This window comes from Hipposideros armiger, unplaced genomic scaffold (genome assembly GCF_001890085.2).
Source record: "Hipposideros armiger isolate ML-2016 unplaced genomic scaffold, ASM189008v1 scaffold_833, whole genome shotgun sequence".
Taxonomy (NCBI): domain Eukaryota; kingdom Metazoa; phylum Chordata; class Mammalia; order Chiroptera; family Hipposideridae; genus Hipposideros; species Hipposideros armiger.
The window spans coordinates 33,370-50,442 of NW_017732183.1; the positions used below are offsets into that span (position 1 = coordinate 33,370).

Sequence of the window (17,073 nt, forward strand, 5' to 3'; positions counted from 1 at the left end):
TGGAATATTCAGATTTCAGTTGGGGAGGATTGAAAAAAATAATTCCCCAAATGCAAACACTAAAATGACCTGGGCAGGGCAGCACTGCGTGAGCCTGGCCTGTGGTCCCTCCCAAGGCACCTGAGAGCCTGCCCTCCAGGCCTTCCACTGCCCATCAGCCAGGCCAGGTCAAATCGTCCACTTTTCATAAACTTATATCTTATCTCTGGGGCAAGATGGTATGCTCCTTGAGGGAAGCCATCATGTCTTCCACTTCTGGGCCCCAAGTAGGAACTCAAGGAGTCTGAGTTTAGAATTTGGGTGGGACGAGAAGTATCCAAGTGACCTGCTGCCCAGGTTTGCCCTCTTCCTATGGCTGACTGTAACTCCTTGGTTTTTCAGGAACCACTGGCATGAAAGGAGACATAGGGGTCATGGGACCTCCTGGAGCCAAGGGCAGTCAAGGTGACTCGGGGAAACCAGGCCCCCCAGGTAAGAGGCCGCATGGTCAGGTCCACTGGCCTGTAGGTATTCCCCTCCCCCCCTTTTTTTCTAGCAGGCTGAGCTAGAGAGGGGAAAAAAATCCTTAAAAGTTTTTTTTCATTTTAGGTGTGTCTGGAATTCCTGGAATGAAAGGAGATCAAGGTAAGAACTACAGGAATCTGGGCATCATTCCAGCTCCCACTGCGCCTAGGCAAAGTCAAGTCCAGCACCTGATTCTGCTATCTTCTATTTCACTGTAGTGTTAACCCAGAGCATCTGGGGTCTCTAAACCCTGGCCCCTCCTAAGAGGAACAAGCAGCATGCATAATTGATAGCCCTCTTTAGAGCTTCACCCCATTCTGCCACCCAGAGTTGGAGCTAGACATTCACAACCCAGAGTTCCTAATAAGTTCACGAGTCCCAGGCTGCAACAGTGAATGGAAACTATCAGTACATTGCTGAGACTGTAATTTTCCTCCCATTATTAGGGCTACTCCATTGCTTCTAAAGCTTCCCAGGGAACATAGTAGGTGTTGAGAACAGAGGTGTGTTTAGAGGGTGGCAGCCAGGCCCTCTGCCAACCACCCAACCTTGCAGTCATGACTTAACTTGCAGGACAACCTGGAGTGGAGGGTCTTCGAGGCATTCCAGGTCTGCCAGGCACCCCAGGTGCCAAGGGTGAGCCTGGCCGCNGCTCCAGGGGGGCAAGGAGCCACTGGTAACTCATGCTTCTTCTGCTTGGGATCACTGGGCATTGGCCCAGGCCCTGAGCCAGTTGTCCCCAGTATGCCCTTCCCTCGACTCCTCCCCAGGCCCAGGGCGTTAACTCCTCCTATAGTCCTCTTCTCTTGAGTCGTATTGTACCTTGTCAAGGTCACCCAAGAGATAAGCTAACAAACCCCCAGACTTCATCTGGGTACCCTTTGCTCTTGTCCCCAGAATGGTCCCTGCCCATCGCCTGGGAGCCCATCCCCAGGAGGATGGCGGGAGCCCAACTCATCGGCCATTCCTTTCTCAGGTATCCCAGGACTTAAAGGAGAGAAGGGCAGCAAAGGTGATGGGGGTCTCATTGGACCGAAAGGGGAAACTGGCGCTAAAGGAGACAAAGGAGACCTGGGCCTCCCAGGTAAGGGCTGTATTGGGGTGTTGGTGCTCACTGGGGACCTGGGCCCCCACTCTGGGCAACTGTGTCTGTTCAGTACTCAATGAGGGCAGAATTACACTCTGCCTACTGGCATCCCAGGAACATAGACGTGGTCCGTTTCATCCAGGTAAGTGCAGAACAGGAATCCAAAAGCTAAGAGCAATGCGAGAGGGGCAACAATGTCCTGCCAGGCACCATTGGTGGGAACTGGGGACACAGGCAGTGCTAAGAGCTTGGAGGAGAGGAAAGAGAGGCATTGAAGTGGGGGCCTGAGGTAGGCCTGGGGAAGGAGGGGAGCCTGGCTGGCAGTGAGGACAAAGAGGCTGATTCCAGAACAGGGACTTCAGAACACCCCCTTGATGGCAGTGCTCTCTCTAGAGCAGTGTTCCTCAAACTACGGGCCATGAATAAGAACAATTTGGGGTGCTCGTTCAAAGTGCATGTGAGGCCCAACAGTTGGACCCTGTGTTGTAGAGACCCTGGATGATTCTGACCTTGGAGTCCCAGGGGGCCATGCTCTGAGAGCACAGCCTGAGAGACTCTGGCCGTGACTGAGCCCCTTCATGATTCTTGCCACTTGGCCTCTTGTGGCCCCTTGGGGTGGCTCTGGGGTGCAGTAGGGGGAATGAAGGCTGCTGAACTAGCAGGCTTGGTTGCCATCCCTGCTCTGTGCCTGTTCACCTGTGTGACTAGGCATATGGCTTAGCCTGCTGANTGGGGAATTGGGGAAGGGGAACAGCCAAGTTGTTGTCCTTCAATCTTAGTTGTGGAGGGCGCAGCTAGCTCATCTCCAAGTCCGGTAGCCATCCAGCTGCCCATCGGCAGCTCACAGCTGCTCAGCTCAAGGTGCCATGTTCAATCTTAGTTGCAGGTGGGCATAGCCTACCGTTTCATGCAGGAGTTGAACCGGAAACCTTGTTGCTAAGAGTGCATGCTCTAACCACTGAGCCATCCAGCTGCCCATCGGCAGCTCACAGCTGCTCAGCTCAAGGTGCCATGTTCAATCTTAGTTGCAGGTGGGCATAGACTACCGTTTCATGCAGGAGTTGAACCGGAAACCTTGTTGCTAAGAGTGCATGCTCTAACCACTGAGCCATCCAGCTGCCCATCGGCAGCTCAGGGCAGCTCAGCTCAAGGTGCTGTGTTCAATCTTAGTCGCAGGTGGGCATAGCCCACCATCCCATGCGGGAGTCAAACCGGCAGCCTTGTTAGGAGCACGTGCTCTCACCAGCTGAGCCATCCTGCCACCTGTTGGCAGCTCAGCGGCAGCTCAGCTCTGGCGCAGCTCACTGGCTCATGTGGGAATCGAACTGGCGACCCTGTTGATCAGAGCTTGTGCTCTTAACCAACTGAGCCATGCGGCCGACCTGAAGAGAGGAGTTCTGAAGACAAAACGGCCATCCATTATACACATATCAGAAGGCATTTCATCAAGGGTCAGAAGGTTCTGGGAACTCCCGGACATGGGAGGGGCTGGGAGTTCCTCAGAGACAGGAAGGCCGGCTGTGAGCTGGTCCCTGAAGATTGAATGAGGTGTGTTTGAGGCAGGAGCATCAGTGTCACCCGGGAACCAGTTAGAAATAGAGTCTCAGGTCCCCATCCCAGACCCATTAAATCAACTAGTCTGGGTGGAGCCTGGCAAGTTGTTTTTTAACTAACCCTGTGCAGGTGATTCTGAGGCAAACTTCAGTTTGACTACTTGTTTAGGAAAAAGGGATGGCCCAAGGCTGGCTGGAAGTGTCTTTGGAACCAGGTGGACATCCCGAGTGAAACGCCAGGAAGCAAGCAGTGAGCTGGCAGTTACAGGGCCCAGTGGGAGGCCAAACATGGGTTCCAACTCCAGCTTCATCACTGCCTGTGTGATCCTGGATAAACCCCCTCACGTCTCTGAGTGTGGTCTTCCACCTCTGTAAAGCGGGCAATGGCCCTGCCTTGCAGGGCAGCTGAGAGATGGAAGGAGGCAATGTAGGTAAAGCCCCCTGCATAATGCCTGGCACAGTGCAGGCAGCAGCAGACACTAAGTCCCCAGGAGGGTTGGGAGCGAAGGTGTGAGAAATGAATGGGGGAGGGTGAGGCTGCAGAGACCATGAACCTAATGAAACAGTGTCTTCCATATGGTTCCTCTCTGTACAGGGTGTTTGTTGTTCAGTGCTTTGGAGACAGCTAGAGAAGGGTACTTTTTGGGGGGGGGGGAGAAGGGGACAATAAAGGGAGATCACAGTGCCTGAGGTCCATGTACTTTGCTTCTAGGGAGAAGCTCTTAAGGTAGATATTTCAGCAAATATGCACCCTCTATGATGCAAACAGAGAAAGTCAAGAGTCTAGATATTGACCGTTTTTCTATTTCATAACAACCAAAGATGTGTTTCTGAATGCGACTTAGCCTCCCTAATCTGGACACATGCAATCCAGATGCAGGTAAGCAGAGCTACCTCTGCAGGTGACCTCCCGCCAACAGCACACAGTTAGGGAGGCTTGCTAGGCAGAAAGCCTGGAGTTCATGAGGAAATTTCAGCCCCCATGTCTGAGGCACTCCCTGCTAGAGGGGAGACAGTGGGTGCAAACAGGCTCCACAGGGCACCATTTATTGAGCTCTTGACAGACGTGAGGCTCAGCAGTTGACAAAGACGACTTCATTCAAACCTCACAGCTGTCTCCTGGGGCAACCAGGAGACTCAGAGGAGGAAAGGGAATGGGAACACCTTGCTCAAGGTCACAAAGGTGGACACAAATGCAGGGTGTCCAAATCTGGCCACCTTGCTGTCTTGGGAGGAAGTGTGCATCCATGGGCGAGGCCAGAGAAGGCTTCACAGTAGGCGACATTGGACATCTTAGCAGGTTTTACAGTCTTTTTTTAAAAATTAGTTTCAGGTGTACAAAACAATGCAATAGTTATCATTTTCACCCCTCACAAATCCCCTCCCCTCCCCCCATCCACTATCCCCCCACCCCCGATATCATACATATCTATTACAATTCCATTGACTCCATTCCCACATTATACTCCACAACCCGTGACTCTACATGTATGAAATTATAGTTCACATATAATATTATTCAACATCAGCTTCAGAAATACAGTGCGGTGGTCAGGCCTCTACACCGACTATGAAGTGGTCTCCCTAACAAGACATGAGTCCATCTGGCCCTCTAAAAAATATTTACATCATTATTGACTATATTGCCCAGACTGTCTTTTCTATCCCTGAGGCCATATTGTAGTTACCAATTTGTATTGTCTCGTCCCTTCCCCTTCTCCTTCATCCCCACCCCTTCCCAACTAGTAACACTCAGTTTTCCCTCTGTGTCTCTGAGTCTATTTCTGTTTACATTTCTCGTTTATTCAGTTTTTTAGAATCCATGTATAATTGAGATCATATGGTATTTGTCTTTCTCTGACTGACTTATTTCACTTAGCATAATGTTCTCTAGGTCCACCCATATCGTTGCAAATGGTACTATTTCCTTCTTCTTCATAGCTGAGTAATACTCCATTGTGTAAATGTACCATAGTTTCTTAATCCAGTCATCTACCAATGGGCATTTCTGTTGTTTCCAAGTCTTGCCTATTGTGAATAGTGCCGCAATGAACATATAGGTGTGCATATATTTTTTCGGATTAATGTCTTGGGTTTTTTTGGATAAATCCCTAAGAGTGGGATTGCTGGGTCATAAGGTAGTTCCATTTCCAGTTTTTTGAGATGCCTCCATACTGATTTCCATAGTGGCTGCACCAGTCTGGAGTCCCACCACCTTTTCCCCACAACCTCGCCAGCATTTGTTGTTTGTTGATTTATTGATGATAGTCATTCTGACCGGGATGAGGTGGTATCTCATTGTGGTTTTTATTTGCATGCTAAGACTTTTTATCATAAATGGCTGCTGTGTTTTGTCAAATCCTTTTTCTGCATCTATTGATAGGACCATATGATTTTTATTGTTCATTTTGCTGATGTGGTGTATCACATAATTGATTTGCAGATATTGAACCAAGCTTGTGCACTAGGGATGAATCCCACTTGATCATGGTGTATGATCTTAATATATTGCTGAATTCTGTTTGCTAAGATTTTGTTGAGGATTTTTGCCTTTATGTTCATCAGGGATATTGGCCTGTAGTTTTCCTTTTTTTGTACTGTCTTTGTCTGGTTTTGAAATCAGGGTGATAGTGGCCTCATAGAAAGAGTTTGGGGCCTTTCCTCCTGGATTTTTTGGAATAGTTTGAGAAGAATAGGTGATAATTCCTTTTTGAATGTTTGGTAAAATTCACTTGTGAAGCCATCTGGTCCAGGGCTTTTGTTTGTTGGGAGCTTGTGATTACTGATTCAATTTCCTTGGTGGCAATCAATCTATTCAGGTTTTCTGTTTCTTCTTGAGTTAGCTTTGGAAGGCTGTATGCTTCTAGGAAATTATCCATTCCTACCAGATTGTCAAATTTTTTGGCATATAACTGCTCATAGTAATTTCTTAAGATTTTTTGTATTTCTGTGAAGTTTGTTGTCACTTCGCCTCTTTCATTCCTGATTTTACTAATTTGAGTCCTCTCTCTCTTTTTTTTTTTTTTTTGATGAGTCTGGCTAGAGGTTTGTCAATTTTGTTTATCTTCTCAAAAAACCAGCTCTTAGCTTCGTTGATCTTTTGTATTGATTTTCTGGTCTCTATTTCATTTATTTCTGCTCTGGTCTTTATTATCTCCTTCTTTGTACTCCCTTTGGGCTTATTTTGCTCTTTTTTTTCCAGTTCCCTGAGGTGTAAGGATAACTTGTTGATTTGAAATTTTTCTTGCTTCTTTAGGTAGGCCAGTACTGCTATGAACTTCCCTCTTAGGACTGCTTTCACTGAATCCCAGAGATTTTGGGTTGTGGTGTTTTCGTTTTCGTTTGTCTCGAGGTATCTTTTTATTGCCTCCTTGATCTCATTTTTGACCCACTCGCTATTTAGTAGCATGTTATTCAGCCTCCATGTATTTATGTGCTTTCTGGATTTCTTCTTGTGATTGATTTCTAGTTTCATAGCATTGTGGCTAGAGAAGACACTTGATATGATTTCAATTTTCTTAAATTTATTGAGGCTTGTTTTGTGGCCTAACATGTGGTCTATCTTGGAAAATGTTCCATGTGCACTTGAGAAGAATGTATATTCTGTAGCTTTGGGGTGAAATGCTCTGAAAATATCAATTAAATCCAGCTGGTCTGATGTGTCATTTAAGGCCACTGTTTCTGTGTTGATTTTCTGTCTGGAGGATCTGTCCATTGTTGACAGCGGGGTGTTGAAGTCCCCTACTATGATAGTATTACTGTTGATCTCTGTCTTTATGTCTGTCAATATCTGTTTTATATATTCAGGGGCTATATTGGGTGCATAGATGTTTACTAGGGTTATGTCCTCTTCTTGGATCAATCCCTTTATTATAATGAAGAGCACTTCTTTGTCCTTTATTATATTCTTCAATTTAAAGTCCATTTTATCTGATATAAGTATTGCTACTCCAGCTTTTTTTCTCAGTTCCATTTGCATTAAATATTTTACACCATCCCTTTACTTTCAGCGTGTATGTGTCTTTTGATTTGAGGTGAATCTCTTGTATACAGCATATGCAAGGGTCTTGCTTTCTTATCCATTCAGCCACCCTACGGCTTTTGATTGGAGTATTTAATCCATTTACATTTAATGTGATTATTGATAGGTGTGTAGTTATTGCCATTTTGCTATTTGTGTTCCTGGTCTTCATTAGTTAGGTTGTTTTTCTCTTTCTTCTGCTTAAAGAAACCCTTTTAACATTTCCTGCAATGCTGGCTTGGTGGTAATGAATTCCTTTAGCTTATTGTTTTCTGGAAAGCTCTTTATCTCTCCTTGAATTTTAAATGATAACCTTACTGGATAAAGCAATCTAGGTTGTAGGCCTTGTTTTTCATCACTTTGAAAACCTCCTGCCACTCCCTTCTGGCCTGTGAAGTTTCTGTAGAAAAATCGACTGATATTCTTATGAGGGTGCCCTTGTAAGTAACTTGCTGCCTGTGCCTTGCTGCTTTTAGGAATCTGTCTTTGTCTTTAACCCTTGCCATTTTCACTATAATGTGTCTTGGTGTGGGCCTATTTGGGATCATCTTGGTTGGAACTCTCTGCACCTCCTGTGCTTGTATGTCAATTTCTTTTGCCAGGTTAGGGAAGTTTTCAGACATTATTACTTCAAATATGTTCTCGATCCCTTGCTCCCTCTCTTCTCCTTCTGGTATTCCTATGATGCGCATGTTGTTGAGCTTGATGTTGATCACCCAGATCTCTTAAACTATTTTCAGCGTTTATTATTATTTTTTCTCTTTTGTTCTGCTTGGATGATCTCTGCTATCTTGTCTTCTAAGTCACTGATTTATCCTCTGCTTCATCCAATCTGCTAGTAATTCCATTGAGTTTGTTATTTATTTCAGTAATTGTATTCTTTATTTCTAGCTGGTTGTTTTCATGATTTCTCTATCCTTCTTTATATTCTCATTAATTTCCTTGGACATTCTAATCATCAGTGTTCTGAACTCTGTTTCTGATATGTTGTTTACCTCTATATCCTCCAGTTCCACTGATTCAGGAGGTTTCTTCTGTTCTTTTATTGGGAATGTGTTTCTTTGTTTCCCCATTCTGGCTTACTCTTTGTGCTTGCTTCGATGTATTAGGTAGATCTCCTAGGTCTCTCAGTCTTTTCTGGGTGGACTTATGTAGTATGTGTCCTTTATATTTGAATTACTCAGTCTCCGTATTCTCCTGTGCGTGTGTACAAGAGGTGTTCCTTGTGTTGTGTGTCTTCTCCTGTTGAAGTCAAGTTTTGATTGCTTTTGTCTTGTCAGTAGGTGGGATTGACTCCCAGGCTGACTAGCTATGAGGATTAGCTGTGTCCACAGTTTATGAGTTGCTATGTGAGGATTGAACCCTACGATGAGGTTTGGCCCCTATGGGCTCTTGTGTCTGTAGCGATTTCCCTTTGAGTGTTACTCTTGTAAGTCAAATCCCATAATGCTCTGGTTTTATCTAAACTTGGCCTCTGGGTGTGATGATTCTTGTGCCTCTTTGGCTGGGCCCTGCTGCAGAGCAATTTTAGTGCAAAACAGATCAACAAGCACAACTACAACAGTCACCAAAGGAAACCAGATACTCCCACATGTAAAAAACAAACAATGACCTGCACTCAACATGTACAGAAATATCAAACGTGCAAAAGAAGAAAACAAACAAACAGAAACAAAACAACAAAAAAATGAAGGACAAAAAACAAAAAATAACATAAAATATAATAGAATAAAAGACAGAATAAACACGAGAAATGAAATAGCAACACCCCCCCAAAAAAAAATTGCAGAAAAATGGAAAAAGGAGGAACAGCAGAGCAGTGAAAAGAAAGAAGAAGGGAGGGAGAGAGGGTAGAAAAGAAAGAAGGAAAGAAGGAGAAAAAAATATATATATATACATCTACACACCCATATATATGGACATATATATCCACATATATACACCTATATATGTGCCTATATTGAAAACTAAAAATGATAACAATGAAGTAGAAAAAAACAAAAACAACCAAAACAAGCAACCAAAAAAGAAAAAACTGCAAAACACCCCCCAAAAAACAAAACAATAACAACAACAAAAAACCCCGAACAAACAAAAAACAAAAAAACAACCAGTGCCAGTCTTGGCTAAAGTCCACCAAGCTCTCTCCAGGCTGTCCTCTGCTATACAAAAACTCCCCTGCGTCTTGTTGGGGCAGAGCAGGCCACCTGGCGCCTAGAGTGACCCTGGCAATACAGGTCTATTTTAGATGAGTGGGGTTTGAGATGTGATTGGTAGTTTTTACAAAGTCAATGCCGTTTCTGCTCTCGCCTGCCCAGAGGCACGCTGAGTGCTGCGCAGCCAGAAGGCTCAATGTGCATCTTCTGGCACTCTGTCTGCTGGAGGCTGTGGGGGGTGTGAGATTTCAGAGCTGCTAAAAGCCACCTGCTGGGGTCCTGAAAGTGACTCGACTCAGCAGCTGAAGTTGTCCTGCCTCCCAAGCCATGTAGGAGAGGTGGGGGCGGGGTAGGTAGGCTCACACTCCTCAGCCTCTTCTCATGTGGAGTTTCTCAGCCCCCTGGGAGTAGGAGCCCCTCTGTAATCTGACCCTACTCCTCCATTCAGGGGTCAGCTTAAGACTCTGGCATGGTGGGGGCCAAGGTTTCTGAGGGAGGGTAGGGGTGGGTTCTTATCTATGCAGTTGTTTTTTGCTTTCTGCCCAGAAAAAAGAGAAAAAAAAAAAAGTCCCACCGCCATTTTGAGCTGAGGCTTCCGCCTCAGACGCTCCAGCCGAGCTCCTGCTGCGCTCCTGGAGGGGACCGCAGGGGCCAGGGACTGAGCCCACCCTGCCGCTGCGAAGCTATCTGCTCTACCTCCTGGGGTCCTGCGTCTCCGCAGCTGCGGGTGTGGGCTGCATCTCATCCACGAGTCTCGCCTCCCTCTTCCCCCACTTGCCCGGTTTGAGGCTTCTGCCTAAGAGTCTGTGTGCTGCAGGAGCTCCTGTTGCACTCCCGGCGGGACTGGGTGGGCGCAGGGACTGAGTCCGCCCTGCCAGTACAGCGCTCTCCGCTCTGTCTCTGGGGTCCTGTGGTGCCGCAGCCAAGGATGCGGACCACGCCTCTGCATGCATGTCTCCTCTCTCTCTTCCCCTACTCGCCTGGCCCGAGGCTTCTGCCTCAGACTGCAAATTGTCACACTCTTGCTGCTCTTTAGGTGGGTCACGAGGCACAGGTCCCCGTGTCTCAGCAGCCGCGGGTGCGGGCTGCTGCTCCGCGTCTCGCTTCCCTCTTCCCCCACTCGCCGGGCCTGCCCACCTTCCAATAATTGTCATGTGAGTCTCTTAGCTGCTTTGTGTGATGAGTACAGGTCCGTTTGATGAGTTACAGCAGTTCAAATTGCGGCGATTTCCAGGGGAGAACTCAGGGAGCCCTCCTCACAGCTGCCATTTTCCCCTCTTCTTCAGGTTTTACAGTCTTGATCGGAATTCTCCAGGGGAGCAATAGGGTGAGGCATTCTAGACAGAGGGACCAGAGCACAAACAAAAGGTCTGGGTGAACTGGGACCTGCTTGCCAGGATCTGGCCTCAAAGGCACCTTCAGCTCCTAGAAGAAGCTCTCTGAGCTCCAGCCCTGTCCCCATCCCTAAAATAAGGGGCTGAAGCAGTTGCCCTCTCAGATCCTTCCAGTGCTTCCTGCTTCCTTTGGTGTCAAGGTGTGTTGTGGCAGCTTGCAGCTCCTTGGCCCTCTGATCCTACTCCTCAGACAGTGCTTGGCCTCAGGCAAGACATCTGAAAGGCTTCCAGGAGCCAGGACTTCCCTGGCTCAGTATTCCAAGAAGGTGTCCTGAAAAGACCTGCCAGGCCTCTCACCTGTCCTCCATTGACCAGTACACAGTAGATGCTCAGGAAAGTCAGGAACTGGGAAGCAGGAACTTCCTCAGGTAGAAACTTTTCCCAGGCAATTGACAATGAGGGTAATTGTTGTTTCTAGTTATCACCAAAAGGATGGGCCTTTGCACCATGGAGGAGAGGGATACCAATCAAAGACACGGTGATGAGCACAGCCCCTCATAAATAGCTGTCTGCATTCCTATTGTTACGGGAATAGGAATTTACATTACATTACCTCACATTAATAATGATCTTTCATTTCCCCAAGTTTGTGTAATTGTCTTGGAGAGTCCCCTTTCTCTGAATTAAAACCAATACTGGCACTTAAAATCGAGAGACCATGACGTTTCTAAACCAATAAATTATTATCCCACAGTGACCCAGCCTGATGTTGGGAACAGGAGACATTCCATGGAAGTTGGTGAATGAAAGGATGAATGAAGGGAAGGAAGGAAGGAAGGAAGGAAGGAAGGAAGGAAGGAAGGAAGGAAGGAAGGAAGGAAGGAAAGAAGGAAGGAAGGAAGAGAGGATCTTTCACATGGGAACTACAAATAGTATCCATCAATAATTGCAGTGATTATTTTTCCATTTTCTGGATATGAGACCCTTTAGCCACATAGTAAATCTTTAGCCATACTAGGGGCCACAATGAAATAAACCAGCAAAGATCTTGAACATCTACTATGGGTGAGGGCTCCCAAAGTTTCTGGTGGTCACTGAGTCCCCTCCATAGTCTTTTGGAAATAGAGATTACTTTATTTTCAAATATCTCTCAATTGTTTTCCAATAACATGCAACAGGAAGGGATGGAATTGGATTTAGACATCAGATCAGGCTATCACTGGCGAGGAAGACCAGCCAGTAAGTCCAGGGTCTAACTCAGGCTTTCATGCGCTATATTTTGATTTCATTCCAACACATGGATCACCATTTATCAACAGTCTGTCTCCTTTTATGCTGCGCTGAAGAGGCTTTAAACAATCGTGAAGAACCAATGTATCTTTCCGTCTGCATTAATCAGACAAAAGGTAGAGGTTGTCTAAGATTAAAAGTGTCTAATATCCAAGTTTTATTACCTTCTCCCTTTTTTTGTATTTTGATCTTAGGACTTCAAGGACAAAAAGGAACAAAAGGAGAATCAGGAGTTCCAGGTAAAGGGCTGGCTTCATTTTAATTCTTCAGAATGATGACTGGAAAGGCTCATGCTCAGAGGGCGGTCTTGTTGACTTTGACTACACCGCTGTGACCTTCCCCCAAAGTGGCCCGGGATCAAGACCATCTGAGGCGAAGACTCCAGGGCTCTGCCAATCAAACCTCAGATTCTTCTCCTGGAAAACCTGGGAATGACAGGAACTCACTGACCTGAGGGATGTACGGAGAGGGGTGGGGGCTAATGGTGGTAGGAAGGTAAAAAATGTCAGGAGAGCTGGTGACCAGGTGGGGCTGTGCAGCCTTCCTCTCCAATCTCAGGTTGGTTGCAAGGTCTCTGTCTGCTTCCCCATATCTGCTCTGGTCTAGCTCATCTCCCCTTGGGTGCCTCAAGCCCCTCCCTTCCTCCTCGTTCTTCTCACTGGATGTGATCACCATCCTCGTTCACTAAGCCCTTGCTCATACTCGGTTACTGAGTTTGGCATTTTCCACACAGCATTTCTAGTCTTCTCAATAGCCCAACCCTAAGGAGTGCTAAAGCAACACTTCTTAGACAAACTGTGTGAGCAATCTTTCTTCCTCATGAACTGCATATTCTATTCCTATTTTAACCTATCGAAGGAGAGACTGAGGCCTAGAAACATTCTAGCAAATTCTCCCACAATGGCTAGAACTTCCGCACAGTTATATAGTCAGATGAGAACCAACAGCATTTGGAATCCTCTCAGCAATTTTCACCTGTATGTTCTCAACCAGCTTTTAATGGGAGTCGGGAGATCAGAGTAGCACATTTGCCCCCATTTGAACCGAAGATAATGGTAACATCCGAAGAGCCCATCCATGGGGTAAAGCCTGCTAGTTAAGGACAACTCATTCGTTAAACAGCGTGGCCCTTGGCCCTCCTTGGAAAGCAGAGCAGAGCATCTGATGAAGTGGTCTCTTTCCTCTCCAGGCCCTGCAGGCATGAAGGGAGAAAGGGGAAGCCCAGGCCTGGCAGGCCCCAAGGGTGTACCTGGACCAGTTGGCCAAAAGGGACACCCAGGAGAGAAAGGTAAGGCCCCTGTTTCTTTTTCGTGGGATTGAAGGGGAGGCCCTGTTGTAAGGTGGTTGGGGGTTTTCAGAACAAGAGGGGTCGAGGTCTGTTGGTTCAGTGGATAAGTTCTGAGGTGGGATTGGCCTTGGCACCGAGCCTCCAGAAGTGAATAAGGCAAAGCTGGGCACTCACACAGGCAGACACACGAACACGTGCTCGAAGCACAGCCAGCTGTGCCCCCGGCCACTCTGGACAGTTTCCATGACCGATTGGATCTTCCCGTGAAGGAGATCCTTCCCACTCCACGTCGCTCACCTATTAAACATCTCTCATTAACCTGGTTTAAATCCTTCCTGCTATGGCTTGCGCCCGTTTCTTCATGCTTAACCATCGATGCCCATGATGCTACGTCACCAGCAAAGCTGGGGAGAGAATTTTACCTCCTCCCCACCCCTTCGCCTTCCTCCCCAATGCTGGCAAAGGAGGGCGAGGGGGTCCTGGCTTGGTTTCCTTCAAATCATGTGGTTTTCCTCTCCATGACAGGCTCTTCTGGGGTGCAAGGAGTAAAGGGAGAAAAAGGTGAAAAAGGTAATTGCTGTTTCTGTTCTCTTTAATTTGTGCTTTAGAGTCAGTTTTGTTCTTGAAAACTGTATGTGTGGTAGGGGGAGAGGCCTCGCTTCTCAGAGAAATCCCTCATTTATAGGAAAGTTAACAGGCTCCTTCTTTGAATAAGCCCGCTCATAACATACAGTGGCACAGTTTTCCTCCCTCTCTCCCTCCCTTCCTCCTTCCTTCTCTTCCTCTCTTCTTCCCTCCCTCCCTTCTTTCCTTTTTCTCTCCCTCCCTTGCTTTTACCCTTCTTCTTTCCTTCTCTCCCCTTCTTTTTTGCTTTCTTCTTTTATTCCTCGACTTTCCTTTTTTTCCTCTCCATGACACAAGGCAATATATGGTCATCTGGATTTCCAAAACTATCCACAGAGGCACCTGCTCCCATGATATCATGCCTGCAAGCCCCAAGGAACAGAGGCTGCTTGCCAGGTCATGTTGGTGCCATAATGTGGGATCTTTCTGACTCAGGTGACTGCCAAGCAGAGGGGTTTCTTTTCCCTAACCATAGACCTTCCAAAAATGAAAAGGCGGAGCCCGCATTCACACAAAGCCCTAGGCTGCCTTCCTCACCTCTCCCACTTGTGTTTTTTCACCCAGGCGCATCCCTAGCTCCTGTCAGGATTGTTGGCTCTCTGAACCGAGGCAGGGCTGAAATTTACTATAACGGTAAATGGGGAACAATTTGTGATGATGACTGGGACAATGCAGATGCCACTGTCTTCTGCCGCATGATGGGCTACTCCGTGGGAAAGGCCCTTTTCAATGTGGGAGCTGGTAAGTGAGCCCTCCATCAGCATCTTGTTTCCTTGAGGGGCTGATGTAGGCTTTCTCTCCCTGGTGGGGTGTTGACAGCCTTTGGTTGCAGGTGACTCAGTGTGGTTTGAGTTTAAAGAAAAGGACTGGCTCAAGCAACTGAAATGAAAAGTTCTGCAGCTCAGGACCCCAAGCTTACATCCTTCCAGCTTGGCAGCCTCAGGAGGAAGATGATCTTTCTTCCCCAAGAGTGACAGCAAAGGCTTGGTTGAGGCTTTGGCTGACCTGGCTTGGGTTAATGTGTGATCAGCCCTGGAGCCAAAATGCCACCTGGCCAGGGGTGTTTGGGAGGCATGGCTCTCCGATGACATCTGAGGTGCTGGTGCTAGAAGAATGGAGAAAAGACACAGGGCAGGCAAACACAGGTGTGCATTCCACCTACCTGGAAACTAGAGACCTGGGCTGTCCATGCTGTGATCATCTTTAAGAAGAAGGTGTGAAGGGAAGAGAAAGCAAATCAGGGCAGGGACTTCCTAAAATCAGTTTTGGAATGATGCCCTGGGGTGCTAGAGACTTAGCCTGTGTCTTTCAGCAAAAAGGTTCAAACTTCCAACACAGGAGTTAAGTCCCCAGGCTGAGACTATTTCTTTGGCCCTAAGAGCTGACATGGCATGGACTCTAGGCCCCTTTCTCCTGCTTCACCCTCAAATGCTCTCTGCCCTTTCTCCTCTCCAAAGTGCACACCTCGTTTTTAATCTGAGTCCAGGATTGTAAAACTCTTTTAAAATACACATTCTCCTCTGTAGATTAAGCCTCTATAGATTGTCACAGTATAGTATAAATTATTGTAATCAAATAACCCAACAACTTTCCTCCAAGCTCTTGATCTGAAATCAATTGTATCAGAAAAAAGTGGGGCTGAGGAACGTGTGAATGCTTTAGAGCCAGAGAGGGACCTGGCTAAAAAGGCATTTGAGGAGATGAGTACAGCTGTAGTGAATTAGCAGGGAGGAGACCCCTAGGAGACACCATTCAAATCATGCATGGATAAAGAATTAAACATTTGGATGAGACTTTTGTCAAAGGATAGAAAGCAGATGAAGGCAATAATCAGCACCTTGGGCTTGAGTGGGTGTGAGAGAAATTGGCAGTCTACCCCCACATGGGAACTCCTAAACACAAAGGGGACACTGTGCTTTGACCCTAACCTCACTCCCCACTTCCTCCTTGCTTTCTCTAAATCTAGGCTCTGGGGATATCTGGCTGGATAATGTTGCATGTCGAGGGACAGAGTTGACCCTATGGAACTGCAACAAGAATAGCTGGGGCTCTCACAACTGCAACCACAATGAAGACGCTGGCGTGGACTGCAGCTGACCCTCCCCAGCCTTTTCAGTGCTCTGCTTCCAAGGTGTCTGCAGCCATAGGCACCCATCCCACCTGGGGGAAGGCCAGTGCTCTCTGAGGGGTTTCCTGGAAGTGGCCAAGCAGCTTCTGGTGTGGGGTCATTAATAAAGTTCAAAGTGCTACTTGGCAACATCATTGGCTGTGGCTGAAATTGCCAGCTCATACCTCCCACATCCCCCACACAACATTACATTGATTCCTCACATGCTCCTGCACACAGACAGTGGCATCTCAACTTATAGCCCAGGGAGGGTGGAGGTTCAGAGGGATCTAAGTGCAATGCAGAAAGTGAAGATCACCTGGAGTCAAAAATCAGCTGTGACCATCCCTTCAATCACTCATAGCGAGCTCTCCCTCCAGCATTGGAGCTGTTGGCCAGCAAATGAAGAGGTTGGTTGGCATGTAGTTGGCACCATGTTGAATGATAAATAAGAATTGTATTTTTAAGCATGAAAATTAGTTCTCATTAAGAAGTGAGCTCCATAAATGCAGAGACTTTTGTCTGTTTTATCCATGCCTGTAGTGGCACAGTAAATATTTACTGAATGAATGAATAAACCAAGAAAGGAGAGCAGTTCACCCTCTCCGAGGAATTTGGCTTCTCACTCCCTTTTCAGTCTTCCTCAGGTATATACACTCTTTCTGAGTGCAATCACATTCTCTCTCCCTCCCTCCCTCAGTGTTGTAAATGATTCAGGTGAATGTTGAATTTGGGAGAGTGACATGCATGTGTGATGTGACTGTCATCATTCACCCTTGACCCATACGGAGCTCAGGTCAGGGCATTAGGAAAACTGCTGAGTGTCCCTAGTAAGTGGTAAAGCCAGGGTTAGAACCTGTGGGAGAGTTGGGAGACGAAGTGTCAAGAGCTCTGCTGCCGAGCCCGAATACAGCCTGAGAGAGCAGCCCCATTGGGACACCTCAGGACTTCCCAGGGAGCTCAGCCAGCCAGCCAGTGTCCATAGTACTTTTAGAGGCCACAGCAGCACAATTCTAGAACCAATGTCAGAGCTGCAAGGAGACGGAAGGGGGGCCTTGGCAGGGAGGAGGGCTTGAAAGCTGGCTATTTTAATTTGGCAGAAACCTCTA

At 47.0% G+C, this 17,073-nt stretch overlaps 1 protein-coding gene and 1 long non-coding RNA gene across 2 annotated transcripts; both read left to right on the forward strand.

The window, feature by feature from the left end:
- The first annotated feature begins 373 nt into the window (after positions 1-373).
- Positions 374-1,165, forward strand: LOC109374556 (uncharacterized). The gene is made up of 3 exons (XR_002122407.1): positions 374-471; positions 589-624; positions 1,078-1,165. It is a non-coding gene; the product is annotated as an uncharacterized LOC109374556 (long non-coding RNA).
- Positions 414-16,116, forward strand: MARCO (macrophage receptor with collagenous structure). Its single transcript, XM_019629248.1, has 9 exons — positions 414-471; positions 833-912; positions 1,078-1,180; positions 1,481-1,588; positions 12,101-12,184; positions 13,135-13,233; positions 13,759-13,803; positions 14,422-14,598; positions 15,824-16,116. The coding sequence occupies exons 1-9, from the start codon at positions 414-416 to the stop codon at positions 15,952-15,954; spliced, it is 885 nt and encodes a 294-aa protein (XP_019484793.1). The 3' UTR covers positions 15,955-16,116.
- The last annotated feature ends 957 nt before the right edge of the window (positions 16,117-17,073 follow it).